Below are 17,725 nucleotides of genomic sequence, written 5' to 3' on the forward strand. Positions count from 1 at the left end.
ACTAACAACTAAAGTAATTACGTAATAGTGACTAATACTAATAGTTTAGAAATATAGTTTAGTTCACAATTTTATTAGCTGCAATAGAAGTAATCGTAATAACAACGAATTTGATTTCTATTGTGAGACTTGAACCAAATCTGTACTCAAGGGGAACTAACCCCTTGAGCACAGTTTTGCTTGAACAACCGGTGTATTTACAAAGGGACTGCCTACTGCATGGAGCTTGTAATGGAGTTTCGCGCATACGTCAGAAATTCCTCCAGGCATCCGACTATCAAAGACTTTCCAAACGCGATATGATACGAGACTACGAGTAACATTATGCACAGTCAGCAGTAGTGAAGCCTAAAAGAACACCGTAGAGTGTAGAGTCGTAGAGTGTAGAGTGTAGAGTCTACACTCTACAGTGTTCTTTTGGGCATCTAACGAATGAGACTCTACCGGTGTCATACTTCGTCATTTTTTAAGTTTTCTTTCTGATTTTACAAAGAACAGCAGATATGGGGTTCTTCTTCAGACTGTTTCTCTACGGAAGTGTAGTTTCATCTGTCAGTCTTCTCGTGCTGTCATATTTGTAAGCACTCCCATGGATCAGACTACAAAGCTTATCAAGGCGCTTTCAAAGCGTAGCTTTACGACAGAACAGTACTGTTACATTTTGTTGTAGGAGTCATCTGGATGTATACAGGGTTGTCCACAATCATACTCCCGGCCCGTGTCACATCATACCCGGAATAGGTACGGCTTAAATAAAAAATAGGGACGTTTCGCATTGTAATGGCGTTGTCAAGCGCTGTGTGCGACAGCTGTGGTGAACGGTGGCAACCTGTTGCAGGAGACGGTTCGGAAGATGTGGATATCCTTCCCAACGGATTGGCGGTTTTAGCACGGTATGTGCAGTGTGCACTCTTGGGAATCTTTTTTACTGCAAATTTACCTTCGCTCTTCAGTTGTGTTCTTAGCACGGCTGCACGAGTGGTATAAGCGGTAACGTGTGAGACTTAAATAAGTCGAATTGTTGGCTAATTATTCGAAAAATCTTTCAGGGTCTTCGATGGTCAAAAACGCAACCGGAAACAGCAGAGCCGTCCGGTTTTGTAGCGTTAGATCTTTCCAAGCCCGAACAGCCGTCAAAAAAACTAAAAATTAATGGCTACAAGGTAAAGATTGTCACTTACGTTATGACGGCTACGCGATACGAATTCTTTTTGCAAAAAGAATTGGTATTGCTCAGATTTTGCGATTTTAAAGTTTTCGGCGTGCTGCGAGAGATATTTTACACACTAGAAAAACTGTTTGAACTGCATACGTTTTGCATTAGCTGGCTATAATTTGCTGTGTTCTCTGGATTGTTAATAGAAGTCATTTAAAATTGCCTTTTTTATTTTATTTGAACTGTTTGTTCTTAGTTTTATTAGTTTGAATTTTCCTTGTTCTGTCACTTCTGTGTAATACAGGGACACCTTAATTTCCATGGAATAAGCTTGTTCGTGGAAGACGGTAAGGTTTGAATGGAAACCGTTGAACCGCAGCTAAATTAATAACGTGTAAATATTTTTGCAACAGGTAAAATTTATCTGTATGCGGTGAATCATCCTCCCTTCAATGAACACCCGCCGGCTGACACCGTGGAGAAATTCCTTTGGGACGTGGACAAAGGCGTTCTTAACCACGAAAAAACCTTCAGCGATCCGGAATTTGTGGGGTATACTATGCATTTAGTGACGACATTATTAACCGTTTGCGCTGAAAATTATGTCGCTTTGCACGTTCCTTCTTTCCGCTCATTCAAGCTCCCTTACAATGAAGCGCAACTAGAGTGGTGAACAAAACGTGCCTTTGGTGATTTGCAGGCTTAATGATCTGGTCGTCGTAAAAATGGATCAGTTTTACATATCCAATATGCAGACTTTCAGGAGTAAGGTTTTGCGCGAACTCGAAATATATCTTTTCTTCGTTCCCGCTCAGAATGTGTTATATTACGATGGCAAAAAGGCTACTGTGGTGCTGCCGGGAATGTTTGGAGCAAATGGAGTTGATGTATCACCCGATCAGAAGTTGGTTTTTTATTGTAGTTTCCATTATTATTGCTAGGGGAGACCTGTTAGTTATTTTTTATTTTGTTTATGCCGTCTCGATCTGTGTCACACTGTGTGGTGCGGCAACGTACTTTGCGAATTTTTTTGTAATGTTTTTCATCGTTTTTCCTTAAACTTCTGTCGGTTTTAAATTTATTGGTTACTTACAGAATTCGGGCACACTTTTTTGCAGTATGAGATATGCTATATTTTTTAAGTTTTCATGTTGATAGTAGTTTAACATCGTACCTTTTTAACTTCTAAACTGATTTGACTTTCTGCGTACGGTAAACGTATCGTACATTTTATGTTTTCTGTTGTTACAGGTTTCTGTACGTGTCGGAAGTAACTAAAAAGCGTATTAGCTCTTATCGCATCGAAAATCCAACTACTCTTGTGCTGGAAGATACGAAATATCTGGGCTCTAGTCCAGATAATATTAACGTTGACCACGGAACCGGTGACTTATGGATTGGAGCACATCCCAGTATCTTGCAGTTGTCGAAGAGGCTGTCCAATCCTACTGAGCGATATCCCAGTTCGAGCCAGGTAATGGTATACTTTTGATTTGGGGTTTTAGTGTTTTTTGATAGGCAAATTGTTTTCCGCATACATTATTAAGAACACCGCTTATGGTTAGCAGACTTTGACAAGGACGATAAGGAAGATTTGTACATAATCTGTCTGTTGCCATATTTTGCTTTTGACTTTCAGTAAAACGAAAGAGTTAGTTACCGCTGACTGCAATTAAAAATCGCGAGAAAGATGTTATATGTTGATTTATAAATTCTGATGATAACGAACAAGCATGGTTGTGATATTTGGGGATTAATAGGTAATTCGAGTGACAGCGAAAGATGGAAAATTTCTGGAAACTTATCAAGTGTTCGCTGATAATGGTCATCAAATCAGCTCAAGCTCCAGTGCTGCTTTCCACAAAGGATCAAATGCTTTTCTTATTGGAACAGTTGATGATAAGGCTATGATTTGCAAGTGCCTGACATGTCCCAAGTGATTGAATTGCTGCTTTTTCTGGCAGTTTTTGATGTGTGATTCAATAATACATTTCGCTTAATGGTTTTAGTGGTGAAGGAGTTTTATAGAGGGTGGGAGTTTTAGTACTGCGGTTGTGGGGCTTTCACGAAATTATACGGAAGTTTTTAATTTTCTAAATGCGTGTTGTACACCTGATAGTGCATAAAATGATTCGAAAACATCTTTCCAATCTACAAGTACTTACTCATTCGGTTATCATCAACGAACTTAACAGAGTATCATTCGCGTGCAAACTGCTGAAATGTGTTTTTCAGTAGTGTAACAAAATGCAGAACGCCAAAAAATGAGAAGAATTGGTTCAAAATGCCGGATAGTAGTGAGACGAAGTGGTGCTTCCGGCTTCAGAACTGGCTGGACTTGCCTTCGGGGAGTTTACAATTACAGCACGCACTTCAGCCGCACTCTACCTTTACTATTAAAAAGATTGCCGTTATCAACCAAACTTCGTACCATTGTTTGCATGTCTAACCATAAGATACTTAACATTACAGGTAGAGCGTCCTAGAGTACGTAGTCGAAGAAACTTTGCTGTATAGTACGAGTGCCATACAAAAGCATTTAGCGTATTTTACATTCAGTTATATCTACAAGTTTCCTCCTTGAATTCAACGGTATGGATAGCTGCTTAGAAATATGAATAAGTTTGCATTGACTTGAAGTGCACGATAGGTTACAATACCAAACTTGCCGCCATCGGTTTGCAGAGAAACTCCAGTAAATCACGCGAACATTACCGAAATGCTGAAAAGTGCGCTTTTTGGGCTGCTGCTCGTCCTAGTCGTCTGGTATGGCAAGGAAATCATGTAAGAACTAACAGAAGCATGCATTATTCCCAAAACAACGTTTATGTGCTTTTCGGGGATAAAATTTTTGTACTTCACAAACATTTTGTCTGTTCACGTAAGTACCAACTTCTTACTTAACTTCATTAGTGTTCAATGTGTATTAGCACTATTACAAATTACAACACGAGCACTTTTAACAAAAGCTTCGGAAACTATCACTCATTAAGCATCAATCGACAGCGGCGGCCTAATCACAGAGAAAATTTGGTCTAAAGTACCAACTGATTGTAGTCTACAAGATATACGTGTACAATACAATATACATCGGCATTTGTTATAGCGAGGATTTGTGTAGTTAGTGCCTACCGTAGTTACAATGAAATTTACGCTTGTGTGTTAATTAGGCTCTTATGGAAGTATGGTTATTATGGTTATTACTTATTCGTATGGATTCGATTTCCAAAATAACTTATAAAATGCGTCTTACTAAAAACCTACTAGTTTTAGTGTAATTTACTTTTAGAAAATGGGGCGGTTTCTTTCGTGTGATACACAGTCAACAGCCTGGACCGTGCCATGCAGTCGAAGGAGTGTACGAAACAGCCGACGGAGGTATGCGTACTGTACTGTATTCACATGTTTTGGATCTAATAACGCCGGGTGACTTTACGATTGTTGTGATTTTCTTGATCCTGAATGCCTTTTCCTATAATTTTCTTTTAATTTTATGAAAAGGCACGTAATTATATTTTGACTATTTTCGAGCAAAGATACGAAGCAATAGAATTATTAAATTAAAAGGTTAATTCATGAGTTAAACGAGAGGGAATCCAAGAAAAGTAGCGAAATCCTCTCATGTTTAAAATTTAATTTGGTTGATAAAGGCCAAGGCTCGGAAGATGTGGAAGTATTACCCAGTGGACTAGCTATTTTCTCTTCGGTACGTCTGCAAGACTGCAACCTTGATTTATTTGTGCAAGGCTAGTACAGTTTACCTTCCATCTGTCTATAATAATTATTGATATTTTAGGGGCTTAACTATATGCGCAATCCGGCGTTAAAGCATGTGCCGGGAAGGATAATGTTGTTTGACTTCAACCGTCCAGAAAGTGCAGCACGATCTCTCATCATAAAAGGATTCAAGGCAAGACCGAAGCAGATAAGCAAAACGTTGAACAAGTTTTTAAGATCTAGATACTAGATACTAGATCTCTAGATACTAGATACTAGATCTCTTTTTTTTAGTATCTAGATACTAGCATACAATTAATTTTGGTATTTACAGTTTCAAGCAAGTTGCGATGTTAACGTCGCAAGGTACCGTAACCGATCTGTAGTTAAACCAGAAGAATCACGATAAGCTTAAGATGGCCATTCGATTGGGCATATATAAACAGCGATTACAGTATGATTTTTCAGGATAAACTGAATCCGCATGGAATCAGCATCTGGAACAGTTCCGGTAAGATCTCAAGTGCGGCTTCCGGATATTATAAGCAAAGGCCTTGCTGACCATGTGGTCTGCTATTGGTTACGATTATATTATACGCCATGTTCTAAATTTTTCATTTGAACACATTGGTGTAAAAAATAAGCTATCTATGTCAGAAATGACTGTAATGACGTAGGTTGTAAGAAATGACAGTTATCAAACAATTGCATGATAGCCGTTTTAGATTGCAAGTACGGTGTCTATATTTTTTGCAGATTCGATTTATGTGTACGTTATCCACCACGGAATGGACGATACTCTCGGAGCCGAAGAAAGCGTGGAAAAATTTCGCTTGGATGTCTCCAAACTGGAGCTCACGCACCTTCGCACCATTAAAGATCCCTTGTTCACCTCGTAAGAACAAAAAACTAACTGATCACTTATTCCGTAAAACCGATGCACAGCTTGTAATATAATTAATTAAGCTAGCCAACGCTATCAAATATCGAGAAATTCATCTGCGTAGCCATGTGCTGTATATATACCATCGCGCACAGTTTTATGGACACCTATTTGCAGACTTAACGATTTGGTGATGGTTGGAGAAGACCAGTTTTATGTGACCAATGATTATGTTTACCGTAATAACTGGATTCGGCGGTTGGAATATTTCTCCTTTTACCTTTTAATAACATCATTTATTTTGATGGCGAGGATGGCTACCAAGCCTCCACCAAACTTCGACGTCCGAATGGTATAAGCGTTTCTCCAGATCGCCGGTTAGTGTTGCCGAAACCATTGAACAGTATCTGTGTTAATCTCAGTTTTCCTCGATCTCCATAATTGTCTATTCTGTTACTACCAGTTAACGTTCAACTATAAAATTGTATAATCATACTTTGCGGTGTTACTCATTTCAGGCACGTATATGTCGCTGAGTCTGGAGCAGGGCGCATCACATCTTTCGTGATTCTACCAGATAAAACATTAGAAAAGTTGAATTCTCTGTACTTGGACACATTGGTGGATAATGTCAATGTCGACCAGGTGACGGGAGATCTGTGGATCGGCAGCCATCCTATCGGATACAAAATTTTTCTTAAGGTCATGTTTCCGGTCGGGTCTGTTTCGCCCAGCTTGGTAAGAGCACCTTGATAAGCGGTTCGTTAAATTAGTCACTTAACTGAATCTCTGAAGGTTCTCCGTGTTCGCGTACGTGGAGGAGATTTTCTGGAGTCTACGCAAATTTATGCAGATGACGGGCATCAACTCATCGCTTCCGGTTCGGCTGTCCGTTATAACGACGCCATACTGATTGGAACCCCAACTCATAAACTTATGTATTGTAAATGCTTAATTTGTTAATTCGTGATTATTGTAGCCCCAAAATGTCAGGGTTTTGTTTGGTTACAGTACTGCATTTAAACTACAGTATAGTTTTTGACTATTGTTATTTGTTAACGAGAAAAATGGTTTCGTTGATGCTACAGTAAAACCTGCGTACACACCGTGCAGTCTACAGTAGTTTACAACCAAAGAACAGGAACGCTGGCCAGACTAAATACATGCTCGTATTTTTAATTTTGTCGTCAATCTCATGGCCGTGCAAAACGCAGCCTGCTTATAATTGTATTCAATACGTTCCGTTTAATATCAAATAAGCTATAATAGTGGATCATGCTACGCAATGCCGATATTCGGGTGTGCTTGAGCGACGCTGTTTAACATAAATATGTACATCACTCATAGAGTCGTGGGTATTTTGCATTTTGTACAGTTCGTGCTGCTTCCCGCCGTAAGCCGTTTTTAATATTATATTCTGCGACATGCAAAAGTTAAAACAGGTACAAAATGTATCTGATGGTAGGCAGTTATTTTGCAGTTTTATAATGCATTACACAGCAAGCATGCAGTAAAAAAATACAAAACAAAAAATATGTAAAAAAATTGGACGCAATGAAAATTTGACACACACAATTAACGGGTTGGAACACCAGTGACTTCGGTATATGTACCAAAACATCGATAAAATTTGCAAACGTCGTCAAGCATTCACTGAAGCGACCCTGTGCAAAGTGTGGACACTGCATTACGAAATCACTCCGCCGGTTGATGTATTCCGCATTGTGTCCACATTACATATCATAGGAAAAAGGAAACGGTTTAAAATACCAGGAAGAGCACTTCAAGCCCGTGCATAAAGGATAAAAACACAAAATTCCAAGGAAATCCAGACCAAAAGCCGCCAAAGGCCGATCCAAAGTCTGCAATGAAACAGCTGTTACTTTCAAAATTTTGCAACGAAAATAATGTTCAGTAGATATTGTATTCTCCATCCTGATGATTCAGGATTTTTAAGTTTTAAATTTTATCTTTACAGCGAAATCCGTCCGAACAAATTTACAGTATTTACCAGATAAAGGAAGACATCCAAAGTAATTATTCAAACAATTGAGCAGCACCCAGTGCCCCCATCAGGCTTCTGTGGCTTGGATGCCTTTTTGCCGTTTTTATGCTTGATATCCCGCTCCCGCTGAAATAAATGCAGTAGCGTAATGTATTATTCACTATTTTGTCAGCAATTACGGTACTGTCATCGAACGCTAAATTGGATCCCGGAATATCCCTTACCGCGTTTCGTATCTCTTTCACTAGAGTGTAGAAGGCATCGTCAACACCCGCTGGAAAAGAGAATGAAAATCCGTCACTAACGCTTGTTATTGTCATGGATATTTAATCAGTCCAGTGTTTACATCTCGTTTTGGCCGATGTTTCAATATAGGGGATCCCGTAACTGCGGGCTAAATCGCTGGCTTGTTTAGATTCCACATTCCTTGCCGGCAGGTCGCTTTTATTCCCGACCACTGCAACAGCGCAAGACATTAACAGGGTGCGGATTCGCGGTCATGCCGGCCAGACACAGACCGCACTTCAGGGAATTATTTGTGTCAGCTGCGCTTTCTTGTGCCACAACAAAGCGAGACATTCCCTGCCAACCATTACAGTTGCCTTTTCCGGTTCATTCCATAAAGTCAATTTTAGCGGAAATCGGGCGCTTTCTTATTGTTTGTTAATGTATTCATACGTACAGCAACTCGATAAGGCGTGTCAGGCTGGACACATTTTTTTAATAACATCTATTACAGATAAAAGCAAGCAGAAGGACATAAAAAGTTCGTATTACCATGGAAGTCAATTTTCTCAAGCTTCGGTATTTGTGCTTGAATAATGTAATACGATTATTCTGTTTGAGATTTACTTCCGCTTGATTACAGTATTTAAATGCCGCCCTCGCGAGCACAATGCTACCTTCTCCCGAACTAGTTCATTCTCAAATAGTCTTTGTTGAATTTGTTTCATTCTGAAAAAACCTCTCTTGACCTCAACAGTGTAACCGATAGGACATTCCGACACATTCCCTAATAAAGCCAATATAAATGCAAATATCAATGTCGTGACACTGCACATCCGCCCTTCATTACGACCACAGTTTGCACAGCGTGGGAGCAGCTCCCGATTTTTTTAATCAACAGCGAACAGTCTCCACTTCCTGTGCCAGCTGACACCACATACGTATAACTAGTCGGTTGGAGAGGCCACTTACAAACCATGGGTACGTTGTCAGAATCTTTCACTCGTTTAATCTGCTCTCGGTACGTTTCGATGTCCTCGAATGATTTGGGGCCGTTGAGGGCGAACACAAGCAGGAAGCCTTCGCCGGTTCGCATATACTGGTCGCGCATCGCACTGAAAATAACCATACCAGCCCTTCGACTCTTGCATTCTCAAGTATGATTAAATTACTCCAGGAATTTTAATAAGTATGCACTGCTTGCATGCATGCCGTCAACGAGGACAACATATAGTTAAGCTTACAAATCGGGAAAAAGCATTTAAATCACCATCATCCAGAGGTCTAACAATTTAACTTAAATTCTGAATGCCACAGAAATCAGATTTACGGAGGTATAGCGCTAGTAGTTCAGTTATTCTGATTCATTTCTACACCTTGTATACCATATACTTATGTACGATAAAACTTACAATTATTACACCAATAAGTAATCACATGCGTATTACTGAGTAACTGAGTTATTAATTACTGGTACACCTGCACATACGCCTACAGTTTTATAGGGATAAAAACACTTTAAAAAGGCAGAGAACTATTTTGATGATTTATTTATGTACACAAAAACTTTTTGCAGCATTTTAAAAAAATCAATAAACTGCACAGATCAAAAAAGGTGGAAACCATAAAAGATGGCATCAAGGCTTGAAGTTGGCTTCCCACCTGTATTCCTCTTGGCCAGCTGTGTCCAGGATATCCAGCAAGCATGTTTCTCCCTCGATCACCACTTGCTTGCGATAAGAATCCTCTATAGATAAAGCAAGACAATAAATATTTACAACGAACAATCATTGTAGCTGCAGTCTCCAGCCAAGAAATTTTGATCTTTCCTTAGGTTATTTATATCGGATACCAAAAACTGAAATCGCGAGCCTGTTCAATTTTTATGTTCTTTTCACATAGCGGTGAAACGCATGTAATAATACAGTGCATTTTAATAAGTAATACAGCAGTTATTAATTTGTAAAGTGTTAAATACAGAAAGTCTACACTCTACTGAACCTGTATTCAATGATACTGCTCCCGCAGAATTGTACAGTTAAAAACGTCGCATATTTGATATTAGTGCCCGTACCATAGATAAAATTATTAAATGTTCAGATTCGTCATCATTAAAAGTATATGACTCACCTATGGTCGGATCGTATTCTTCCACGAAACTGCAAATAAGGACACAACAAATCAAACACCACCGCAATAAGGAAACACTGTGAATCACACACTGATTCTCAGAATGCCGTATTTTTTACTTTCCTTCTTCATCAAGTTTCTTTCATGAAAACCTATTTCTTGTTTAAAAATTTGAAGGTCAGGACAACCGAACCCAAAAGCAGACAGAAATGTCGGAATGTGCCTGTGCGAACACTTGTCCACTTGCCAGTAAACTGCACTACTTGCCTACGCAAATGCAAGCACTAACAATTTCCAGGCCAATAAATGTAGCAGCGTTTAACCAGCTAATACAACAGACCTTTCGGCTGAAATTAGCCTCATGCACGCGTAAGTTCTGTGGCATTTCCGCTCTTTTTATTAGGTTTTTTAACATAATTTCCCGAAGGAAATCGATAGCATCGGACTAGCAAATGACTAATAACACGATCTTTAAATTGCGCAACTGCAGGCTGCACAAAGTAAGTAAAACGTCTGCATCGCTGAGCAGCAACTACCGTACTCACTTGTCAGACTCATCGAGCCAAACTTAGCGCAAGAACGCAGATAATTGGGGGATAAAGTTCGTAGCAAATTAGCCGATAGCAGAGATAAAAAACTGAAAGAACGATAAAACCAGCATTGATTTTTGGAGTAGCGTAGTGGAAGCACGAGTCCACAAGCCATTTATCTGTAAACTCTCGCAACTGCAACTGCCTCGTAAATTAAATTTTATCAGCAAAGAGTACGATTCAATCAGATTTCAGCGACATAAAAATAAAATTATCTTCGCAGTATCTGGCATGGATATTTTAGGAGACGGAAAAAGAAGAAAAGCCACAGTACATACTACATACCACGCTTCGAAATGCTTAATACTTTAATTTAAACATGATTGATAAATTAACCTAATCTAAGCAGCATCAACTGGTATTTTAAGTTTTTATCTTAGGCGGAAAGTTCAGTATCAAATATCTGGCCGCTCAGTGAGATCGATGACCACATCAACATGGTCCACAGGATCACATCCGAAGACAATACCGGCGTCCCGTTTATTGTGGACAAACAGTTGACATAACAGCTGAACTTACTGGTTTTGAATTAGTTGTATCGTCAAGGCACTTTTGCCAACACCTCCGGCTACAAATAAAAAGAAATATAAGTATCTGCTGTAATGTACCTTTCAGTTTTAACAATAAAATTAGATAGAAGGGTACGTAGCACAGCCTTGAGTGCAAAATGCAAAACTTTTCTAATATTGAGCTCACGCAGTGCATTAATCTAATTAAACAAATAGCAGTGTTGGCACAGCTATTATTATTCTGCATTTTTTAGTAAGAAATTAATCAAGTATTAGATGGAATCACAAAATTTGATAACGTACGTATATGATTATATATCATTACACATAGCAAGTGCCTTTTAATACGTAGTAAACGTGCACCCTCCCGGATGTGCATGACTATAAGCAAGTTGCTTCCCTCAGTGGAAAATTACGAATAATTGAACTGTAATTCACAATCAATTTTCTCAAACCATATTAAATAATGTCCAGTAACTAGATAATAACGGCCGCCGCTTCACTCACCACCGACAACAACGAGCTTGTATTCCGTCATATTGTGCATTGGCGCGTTGATTAATAATCACAATAATTAATCCGTCTCGGCAGAATGGAACTGAAATGCTTTCCACTTTCCAGTCGACAGCCCACCCAGCTGCAAAATTCGATTACCGCATTATAATAATTGTACCAACGCTGTTTGCTATATTATTCCCAGTTTATGTTTTAGCGATATTTTGATACGGCCGTACCACACACAAATTGCAGTGTCCAAAATTTAAAAAAAAAGCTAACAGATCCTGGTTGAGTTGGCGTAGATCAAGACATTTTGATGAATCCAAGAATACAAATAAACTGCAAATAATCCAGTACTCCAACAGTGCACACCTCTGGCTCTAGAGAAGTATAATAAACTATCCAAAATGCAAATGGTGTGAAACAGCACGCCACCAGCATGTACAAAATCAGAATGAATTTCGGCAGGAGTACGGACTGGAACGAACGCTGAGGCAGCTACTGATACAGCAGTTTCAGCCAGTCTGCCTGAAAACACAGCCTGTTCCACCTCCCTTTAAACGGCTCTAGCAGACCAGCCAAATACTTAAGCAAAGCAGAAGCAAATAAGCATGCCCAACTACCATTCTACACCGCGCACTAACTCGGTTCTATGAATGCTGATAACCTTGTCGACTACTTTGTTCTGGCCTGTCTATCCATGCAGATACGAACAGTGCACCGGCTTATAAGCGCAGAATATCCATTGACACCAAACATGCCGGGGTTTGTCATAAAAGGCGTGTCAATGACATTTCACTTGATCGAAATTCGAAATCTGCACAAAGCAGAAGAGTTAACAATTAATAAGCGATCAGTATCAAAGATGTTCTGTCTCTTTCTTTCCTCTTGGTCTAATTACTAAGTGGGAAAATGCTCCCTTTTATATTCATCTGGACCTGGTATTGCTATATTCTTACGCTTTCTCATACCACTCTAAAACGGATGCAACTTTTATAACACCAGAGGTATCCAATGACCAGTGGTCAAGCCACATATCTATTGATTACTATCATCGAGCGGCATGTGAGAAACGTTGCAGGTTTGGAATATTTTTTCGTATTAGCGAAATCCACATCAAAATCATCGAAACCAAAAACTCTAAAACGACAAACGATTTCATACAATTAAAATTATATTAAAGGAAAACTGCCCATTAGTACAGTACAGGCACCCTGTGCTTGCTTGCTGGTGTGCTAGCAACAGGTTTGACTGTGAAATTTTCAGCGAGATCGAACCGATACTTATATCTTTGTAGTTTGTACATGTGTCTTTTCAATTGTAAAAACATTATGATCCCGGCGTCCCGCATGGTTTAAACTTCAAGCGATAAACGTATGCTGTGATGAGCCAGACTAAATCATTTCAATGGTTTGGGTAGGAAATTGGAATTCAATTGCGTATTATGTTACACACCTGTTACCTACACACCTTTCGAGTAGAAATATAATATAAAAATTTTGGCAGGTATCACTCTATCGGTTGAACCTGTTGAGCAGTTGTTCAACAGATCCACACTAGGGCAACACAAACAATTTTGGCGGGTTCTTGAATATTTGTCAGACTTTCATTGTTAGAATTTTGAAATGTTTTAAAGCAGGTATTATTCTGCAAATGAAAACCGCGGCAGCTGATTGCCTTAAATGATCCCATTTTAATAATACATTCATAGTAATGCCCACCTTTTATGAGTTACTATACAGGCCTGCTGCTTTACAATGCTGACTTTCCCTAAAAGATATAAAAGACACTAGACAACAACAACAAAATACGTAGGCAAAGCGGGAGATTTCAAATTTTCAAAGGTCGATTAAAACAAAACAAAATTAAATGTCTCACAAATCCCACTACGAGTCCTAAAATAGTAATTAGTTAACTTCAAAAGGTGGCCACCAGTACTAGTTTAGAATCAAGTAATGCATCAACATCAGTTCGAGATCCAGAGGAGAGAATATGAGTCGCCGTCTTTCATCATTTATAGGTATCAAAGACACGGAAAATTATTCGTCCCGGTCCAAGGTTAGCATATCTGAAAAATCAATCCATTATATGTATGGATACTTACTAATACGGATTCAAGAAAGGCTCTCAAAAAAGTTCATCATAAAAGTTACCCTTGTCCGTTTTTTTCACGAAGTTGCATCAGACGCGCGAATAACAGGATTGTGTGAAACACGTTATTTTTCCCCTGTAATAAAAAGCATCAAGCATATGTAAAACTCCAAACGCCCATCTTCTCTATCCAGACATTTTGCTCACCTCTGCTACCTGCAGCAACTGGCCTCCATACAAAATTTCATATTTCGGTGGATTGGACACCGCCTGGTGTATACTTGGTTTATGCGGATCCTCTGCTTTCCAAGAGCCCAAACTCCGAAGCACATAACGATGAGAAAAGCTTCGCCAATTAGCTGCATGGGGATCGGGTGGCAGGATGACATCCAAAAACGTTATGAAGCAATGCATTACCAACTACGGAATAAAAAAAACAGATTATTTAAATTTAAAGCAGGGAAAGAGATTCTGCATTTTTACAGCGGCATCAGTTGGAAGAAAATCCTGCCAAGGTTGACCGCCGTAAGAAGAACCTGAGTTCCAAGAATAATCGCCCAATATTCCATCTTTCACTAGTTCTATAACACCACAACGTTTCATTTTTATATAACTTAAAATCTGCAGCAAACTAAGAACGCTTCGGATAACCCATGCACAAACACTAACTAGTAAGTTATGCCAGAAAAACGGCTATACCAGCACACCATTTCTCACCTTTAAGACGTTTAATAACATAATCCTGTTGCATGCTGATGTCCAAAAATGGAATGATCTGCAATAGCTCAGGAATATTCTGGCGATGTTTGTCTGCTGTTTGACGTAACGAATCAGGCGTAGAAGATTCTATAAGAACAACAACAGCTACCAAGCGGAGAAAGCAAACTGTACCACTCACAAAAGATATTTTTAAGTCTAGTCAGGCGAGTCAAACATTCGAACAAATAAAAAACGACCTTAAAAAATTACCCCCAACAACATTTTCCGTATGCATCCTTTCATGTAGCTTGCGATTAACTTCGTCGATTCTCACGAGCAACGGCGATATCACAGTATCAGCGATCCACATGCGCAAGTTTTCAGTCCAGAACTACAACAAGAGATCAAAACAAACACTTCTGGAACGCACACAATCAAAGCAACCAACTTTTACGCACATGAAGCGTTTCCACCGAAACTTTCAACTGAATCCAGGAGAGGTCTTCTAAAGGATAAACTTTATCGTCACCTTTCAGTCGGGTCAACCTTTCCATCGGCTCATCAATGTCCGGCGTCCCGGTCTTCTTGCTTTTTTTCGGAGAGGGGATGTGAAAGGAGCTCGATGTCTGATAATTTTGATCTCGCAACGACTGTATCTGCGGACTCCAGTTCATGCTCTCATCTTCCAACATCGTAACTGCAAAAAGAATGATTTTTTGCGTAACAATAAACAACCAATCCCCAATTACTACAGAATTATCCGGCCAAATGGAAAATTGCACCACTCAGTAACAATTCTTTGTAATCGAAAAGACTACTGTATTTTTTCGACTCACGTCGCTGTTTTTCGAATAGCTGCTCCTGAGCCAATAATTTATCGAGCGCCGCTTGGCCACAAAAATTTTCAATTTCATCACCTAGTCAAACAAAGACCACTGATATCAAACCTAAATCTCAGGATGCATTAAACTATCTGTAAACTAACGATCAACTGGATCCCAGTCCACTGCCGCAAACAAACAGGAAGGGCTCGATGTATTTGATCCGGAAGAATGACTCGACCCGAAAGAACGATTAAGCGACTTGTTCAGACTGTCGTTCATATGTCGCCGCGGACTCGAACGCCCGAATCCACCCGACATCTGACGCTGGAATGGTGAATTGTCTGAATATGGCGTGCGAATGTAGTTGTTGTTGTCATTTGCGCTAAACTGGGAAAAACTTAAATCCGCTAGCTGATCGGGCTCTTGCTTCACTGATTGTCGCAAACGGAGATTTCGAGCAAATTTATCTCGCGGATCCTCTTGCTGGGCTCGCGCAACGCTGAACATGCTGGTGTTGGCGAGATGCTCGGCTTGGTACGTTTGGAGAATGTTCAAAGGAACTTGGAGCACGCCAATATAGGAATACCTAAAAAACGATCAGATTTATGATTATGACAATCATTAATATTATCAGGATAATTTTTTTAACTGTTAAAGAAAATCACATAAAACATACTGAATTAATTAAGTACTGCACACAACGATACTGTTGCTTTTTACTTTTACACAGTATTAATGTTCAGTTTCCATTGCGTACTCCCTTGTCAGCTACTGTTTACAGTATTAAGCAGCAATCACTAGCTACTTGTGGCTTACAATTGCGTGAAACCGAAATGGATAAGTGTAAAAGTGGTTCTAAAACTTACGGTAAGTTGCTAATCGTAAATTACTTACCGAACAATTTCCGTGAGTACGAGAATCCCGACTACAATTACGAATCCATACGCCACATAAAATAAAGTCCGACTTGAAATGTAGGTAAAAAATCTGCTCTGAGGATCCACAAAATTAACAAGAAACCACAACACTGAATGCCTCAACATTTCCATGATTATCCAAACGAAAACCAGTCGCCCGAGGATGTGATGGAGTTTGGGAAGATGACGCGCGCGAAACTTGCGTTCTTCAATTTCAGCAGCAACCTGGGCCCCGGATAATGATAGCCAGCTTACAGAAGAAATGCCGAAGACACTCTGAAAAATCCATATCAGGGGAAGAGGCGAATGGTTCGTTGTGCGGTTGCAGATGTCCGCCAACCATCGAGTGGTGGACCGCTGCAGCGGACCTTTCGGCGGCGATAGTGCAGAATCCATATCTCGCGCGCCACTGATTTCTCAACTAAAAACATTCATAACAGTGAAAAACTACAGCAATTGGAAACTGATCATACTTGTGATTTATAACCCCGTAACTTTCTTAGAACTGGTAGAGCTAAAATTCGTTATCAGTTATGGAATTATGGTAAAAAATGCGATACAAAATGCTTCTATAAAAGATTTTCCGGCAGGCGGTGGCGGTCGCCATCGCGACAGAGGGTGTTTAGCACCCGGACCATATGGGCTCTGTTGTGTAGAATTTGTAAAGGTAGTCTTTTTTGTAGAAGCTATAGTTTGCCCATATGTGTCCTGTCTAGAGTCCGTAAATCGTCATTTTGACGAAGCTTAACGAACGTTAACGAAACGAATCGTCAAGCCCCGCATGTTTTACGGACTTCTGAGCACCGTCGTTAAGTTTCGTTATAAGAAAATGTATTCTGCTTCGCGAAGTTATATTGAAATTTTGGAGTCGCTTTCGTCAAAAGATACCGATGTGGAATTTAGAAAATAAAATAAATTATTTTCCACTGACGCCAGCCGCACTCGTGCGTGCGTCTCTTGCGCCTGGACAACAATTCAGTGTTTTGGGCGCCCTGAACAGGGTCTCCTTCATAAGCGCACACTGGAAGCTGCAACCCATTGTACACAGTGAATCTGACGCTTTGCGAAACTCCAGTTCTAGACACTGCACTAGTGTTTCGCAAGCACATGTTGTTTATAGCTTCACAGCACTGCAAATCATAACGGCACTAGTGAACTGCAAAAGTGCAAGCTGCAATTTCATAGAAGCTTGATGATCTGATCTTACTATTTTTGATGTGGAACGACATAGAAAATTCAGATAAATAAAATTAATCCCAGGAACGCTTACTACCGTGATTTGTATTTTGCGATTTCGTTGCGTTCAGTTTTTTTTACGGAAAAATATCGAAAGTTATCGTTAAGTTGCGCTCAAATATTTTATAAATTCGTCAAGGTTCGTTATTTTATGGGACAGGAAGCGTGCAGTTAAGTTTCGTTACGTTTGCTCAGTACGACAAAATTTTTCGTTTCGCTGCCAAAATTGTGACGATTTACGGACT

At 39.6% G+C, this 17,725-nt stretch overlaps 5 protein-coding genes across 5 annotated transcripts; 3 read left to right on the forward strand and 2 right to left on the reverse strand.

The window, feature by feature from the left end:
• Positions 1-339: 339 nt before the first annotated feature.
• On the forward strand, positions 340-1,002 carry LOC129590831 (serum paraoxonase/lactonase 3-like). Its single transcript, XM_055486243.1, has 3 exons — positions 340-577; positions 671-741; positions 839-1,002. The coding sequence occupies exons 1-3, from the start codon at positions 504-506 to the stop codon at positions 985-987; spliced, it is 294 nt and encodes a 97-aa protein (XP_055342218.1). The 5' UTR covers positions 340-503; the 3' UTR covers positions 988-1,002.
• A 182-nt stretch (positions 1,003-1,184) lies between these two features.
• Positions 1,185-3,096, forward strand: LOC129590781 (serum paraoxonase/arylesterase 2-like). Its single transcript, XM_055486154.1, has 6 exons — positions 1,185-1,226; positions 1,461-1,503; positions 1,570-1,708; positions 1,857-2,060; positions 2,408-2,630; positions 2,917-3,096. Exons 1-6 carry the CDS (start codon positions 1,185-1,187, stop codon positions 3,094-3,096), a joined length of 831 nt encoding a protein of 276 aa, XP_055342129.1.
• Positions 3,097-3,667: 571 nt separating this feature from the next.
• Positions 3,668-6,862, forward strand: LOC129590829 (serum paraoxonase/arylesterase 1-like). Its single transcript, XM_055486241.1, is given in 10 exon segments — positions 3,668-3,940; positions 4,446-4,534; positions 4,807-4,862; positions 4,953-5,066; positions 5,342-5,384; positions 5,630-5,768; positions 5,934-6,031; positions 6,034-6,133; positions 6,275-6,494; positions 6,552-6,862. Coding segments are annotated over 10 exon segments (1,092 nt in total). The 5' UTR covers positions 3,668-3,875; the 3' UTR covers positions 6,720-6,862.
• Positions 6,863-7,141: 279 nt separating this feature from the next.
• LOC129590830 (GTPase KRas-like) lies at positions 7,142-12,411 on the reverse strand. The gene is made up of 10 exons (XM_055486242.1): positions 11,950-12,411; positions 11,723-11,852; positions 11,226-11,274; positions 10,117-10,145; positions 9,649-9,733; positions 8,959-9,101; positions 8,108-8,218; positions 7,986-8,035; positions 7,768-7,887; positions 7,142-7,618 (listed from the first exon to the last, which is right to left on the reverse strand). Exons 2-9 carry the CDS (start codon positions 11,760-11,762, stop codon positions 7,798-7,800), a joined length of 597 nt encoding a protein of 198 aa, XP_055342217.1. The 5' UTR covers positions 11,763-11,852; positions 11,950-12,411; the 3' UTR covers positions 7,142-7,618; positions 7,768-7,797.
• A 986-nt stretch (positions 12,412-13,397) lies between these two features.
• Positions 13,398-16,814, reverse strand: LOC129590806 (uncharacterized). Its single transcript, XM_055486191.1, has 10 exons — positions 16,222-16,814; positions 15,489-15,913; positions 15,340-15,420; positions 14,962-15,200; positions 14,774-14,894; positions 14,522-14,650; positions 14,288-14,385; positions 14,012-14,224; positions 13,867-13,940; positions 13,398-13,781 (listed from the first exon to the last, which is right to left on the reverse strand). The coding sequence occupies exons 1-10, from the start codon at positions 16,638-16,640 to the stop codon at positions 13,724-13,726; spliced, it is 1,857 nt and encodes a 618-aa protein (XP_055342166.1). The 5' UTR covers positions 16,641-16,814; the 3' UTR covers positions 13,398-13,723.
• Positions 16,815-17,725: the final 911 nt, after the last annotated feature.

Source organism: Paramacrobiotus metropolitanus, unplaced genomic scaffold (genome assembly GCF_019649055.1).
Source record: "Paramacrobiotus metropolitanus isolate TYO unplaced genomic scaffold, Prichtersi_v1.0 Parri_scaffold0000042, whole genome shotgun sequence".
NCBI classification, from domain to species: Eukaryota; Metazoa; Tardigrada; class Eutardigrada; order Parachela; family Macrobiotidae; genus Paramacrobiotus; species Paramacrobiotus metropolitanus.

Excerpts from the sequence above, each read along its gene's own strand:
- LOC129590831 (XM_055486243.1), top strand. The coding sequence starts at position 504 with ATGGGGTTCTTCTTCAGACTGTTTCTCTACGGAAGTGTAGTTTCATCT. Across the intron at positions 578-670 it reads CTTCTCGTGCTGTCATATTT|GAGTCATCTGGATGTATACA; the intron begins GTAAGCACTCCC and ends ATTTTGTTGTAG. Across the intron at positions 742-838 it reads TCACATCATACCCGGAATAG|GAGACGGTTCGGAAGATGTG; the intron begins GTACGGCTTAAA and ends AACCTGTTGCAG.
- LOC129590781 (XM_055486154.1), top strand. The coding sequence starts at position 1,185 with ATGACGGCTACGCGATACGAATTCTTTTTGCAAAAAGAATTG. Across the intron at positions 2,061-2,407 it reads GATGTATCACCCGATCAGAA|GTTTCTGTACGTGTCGGAAG; the intron begins GTTGGTTTTTTA and ends CTGTTGTTACAG. Across the intron at positions 2,631-2,916 it reads GATATCCCAGTTCGAGCCAG|GTAATTCGAGTGACAGCGAA; the intron begins GTAATGGTATAC and ends GGGGATTAATAG.
- LOC129590830 (XM_055486242.1), bottom strand. The coding sequence starts at position 11,762 with ATGCACAATATGACGGAATACAAGCTCGTTGTTGTCGGTG. Across the intron at positions 11,275-11,722 it reads CAAGCTCGTTGTTGTCGGTG|CCGGAGGTGTTGGCAAAAGT; the intron begins GTGAGTGAAGCG and ends TTTTATTTGTAG. Across the intron at positions 8,219-8,958 it reads TGACAACGTACCCATGGTTT|TGGTCGGGAATAAAAGCGAC; the intron begins GTAAGTGGCCTC and ends GCGCTGTTGCAG.
- LOC129590806 (XM_055486191.1), bottom strand. The coding sequence starts at position 16,640 with ATGGATTCTGCACTATCGCCGCCGAAAGGTCCGCTGCAGCGGTCCACC. Across the intron at positions 15,421-15,488 it reads GGACTGGGATCCAGTTGATC|GTGATGAAATTGAAAATTTT; the intron begins GTTAGTTTACAG and ends TTGTTTGACTAG. Across the intron at positions 14,895-14,961 it reads TTTCGGTGGAAACGCTTCAT|TTCTGGACTGAAAACTTGCG; the intron begins GTGCGTAAAAGT and ends CTCTTGTTGTAG.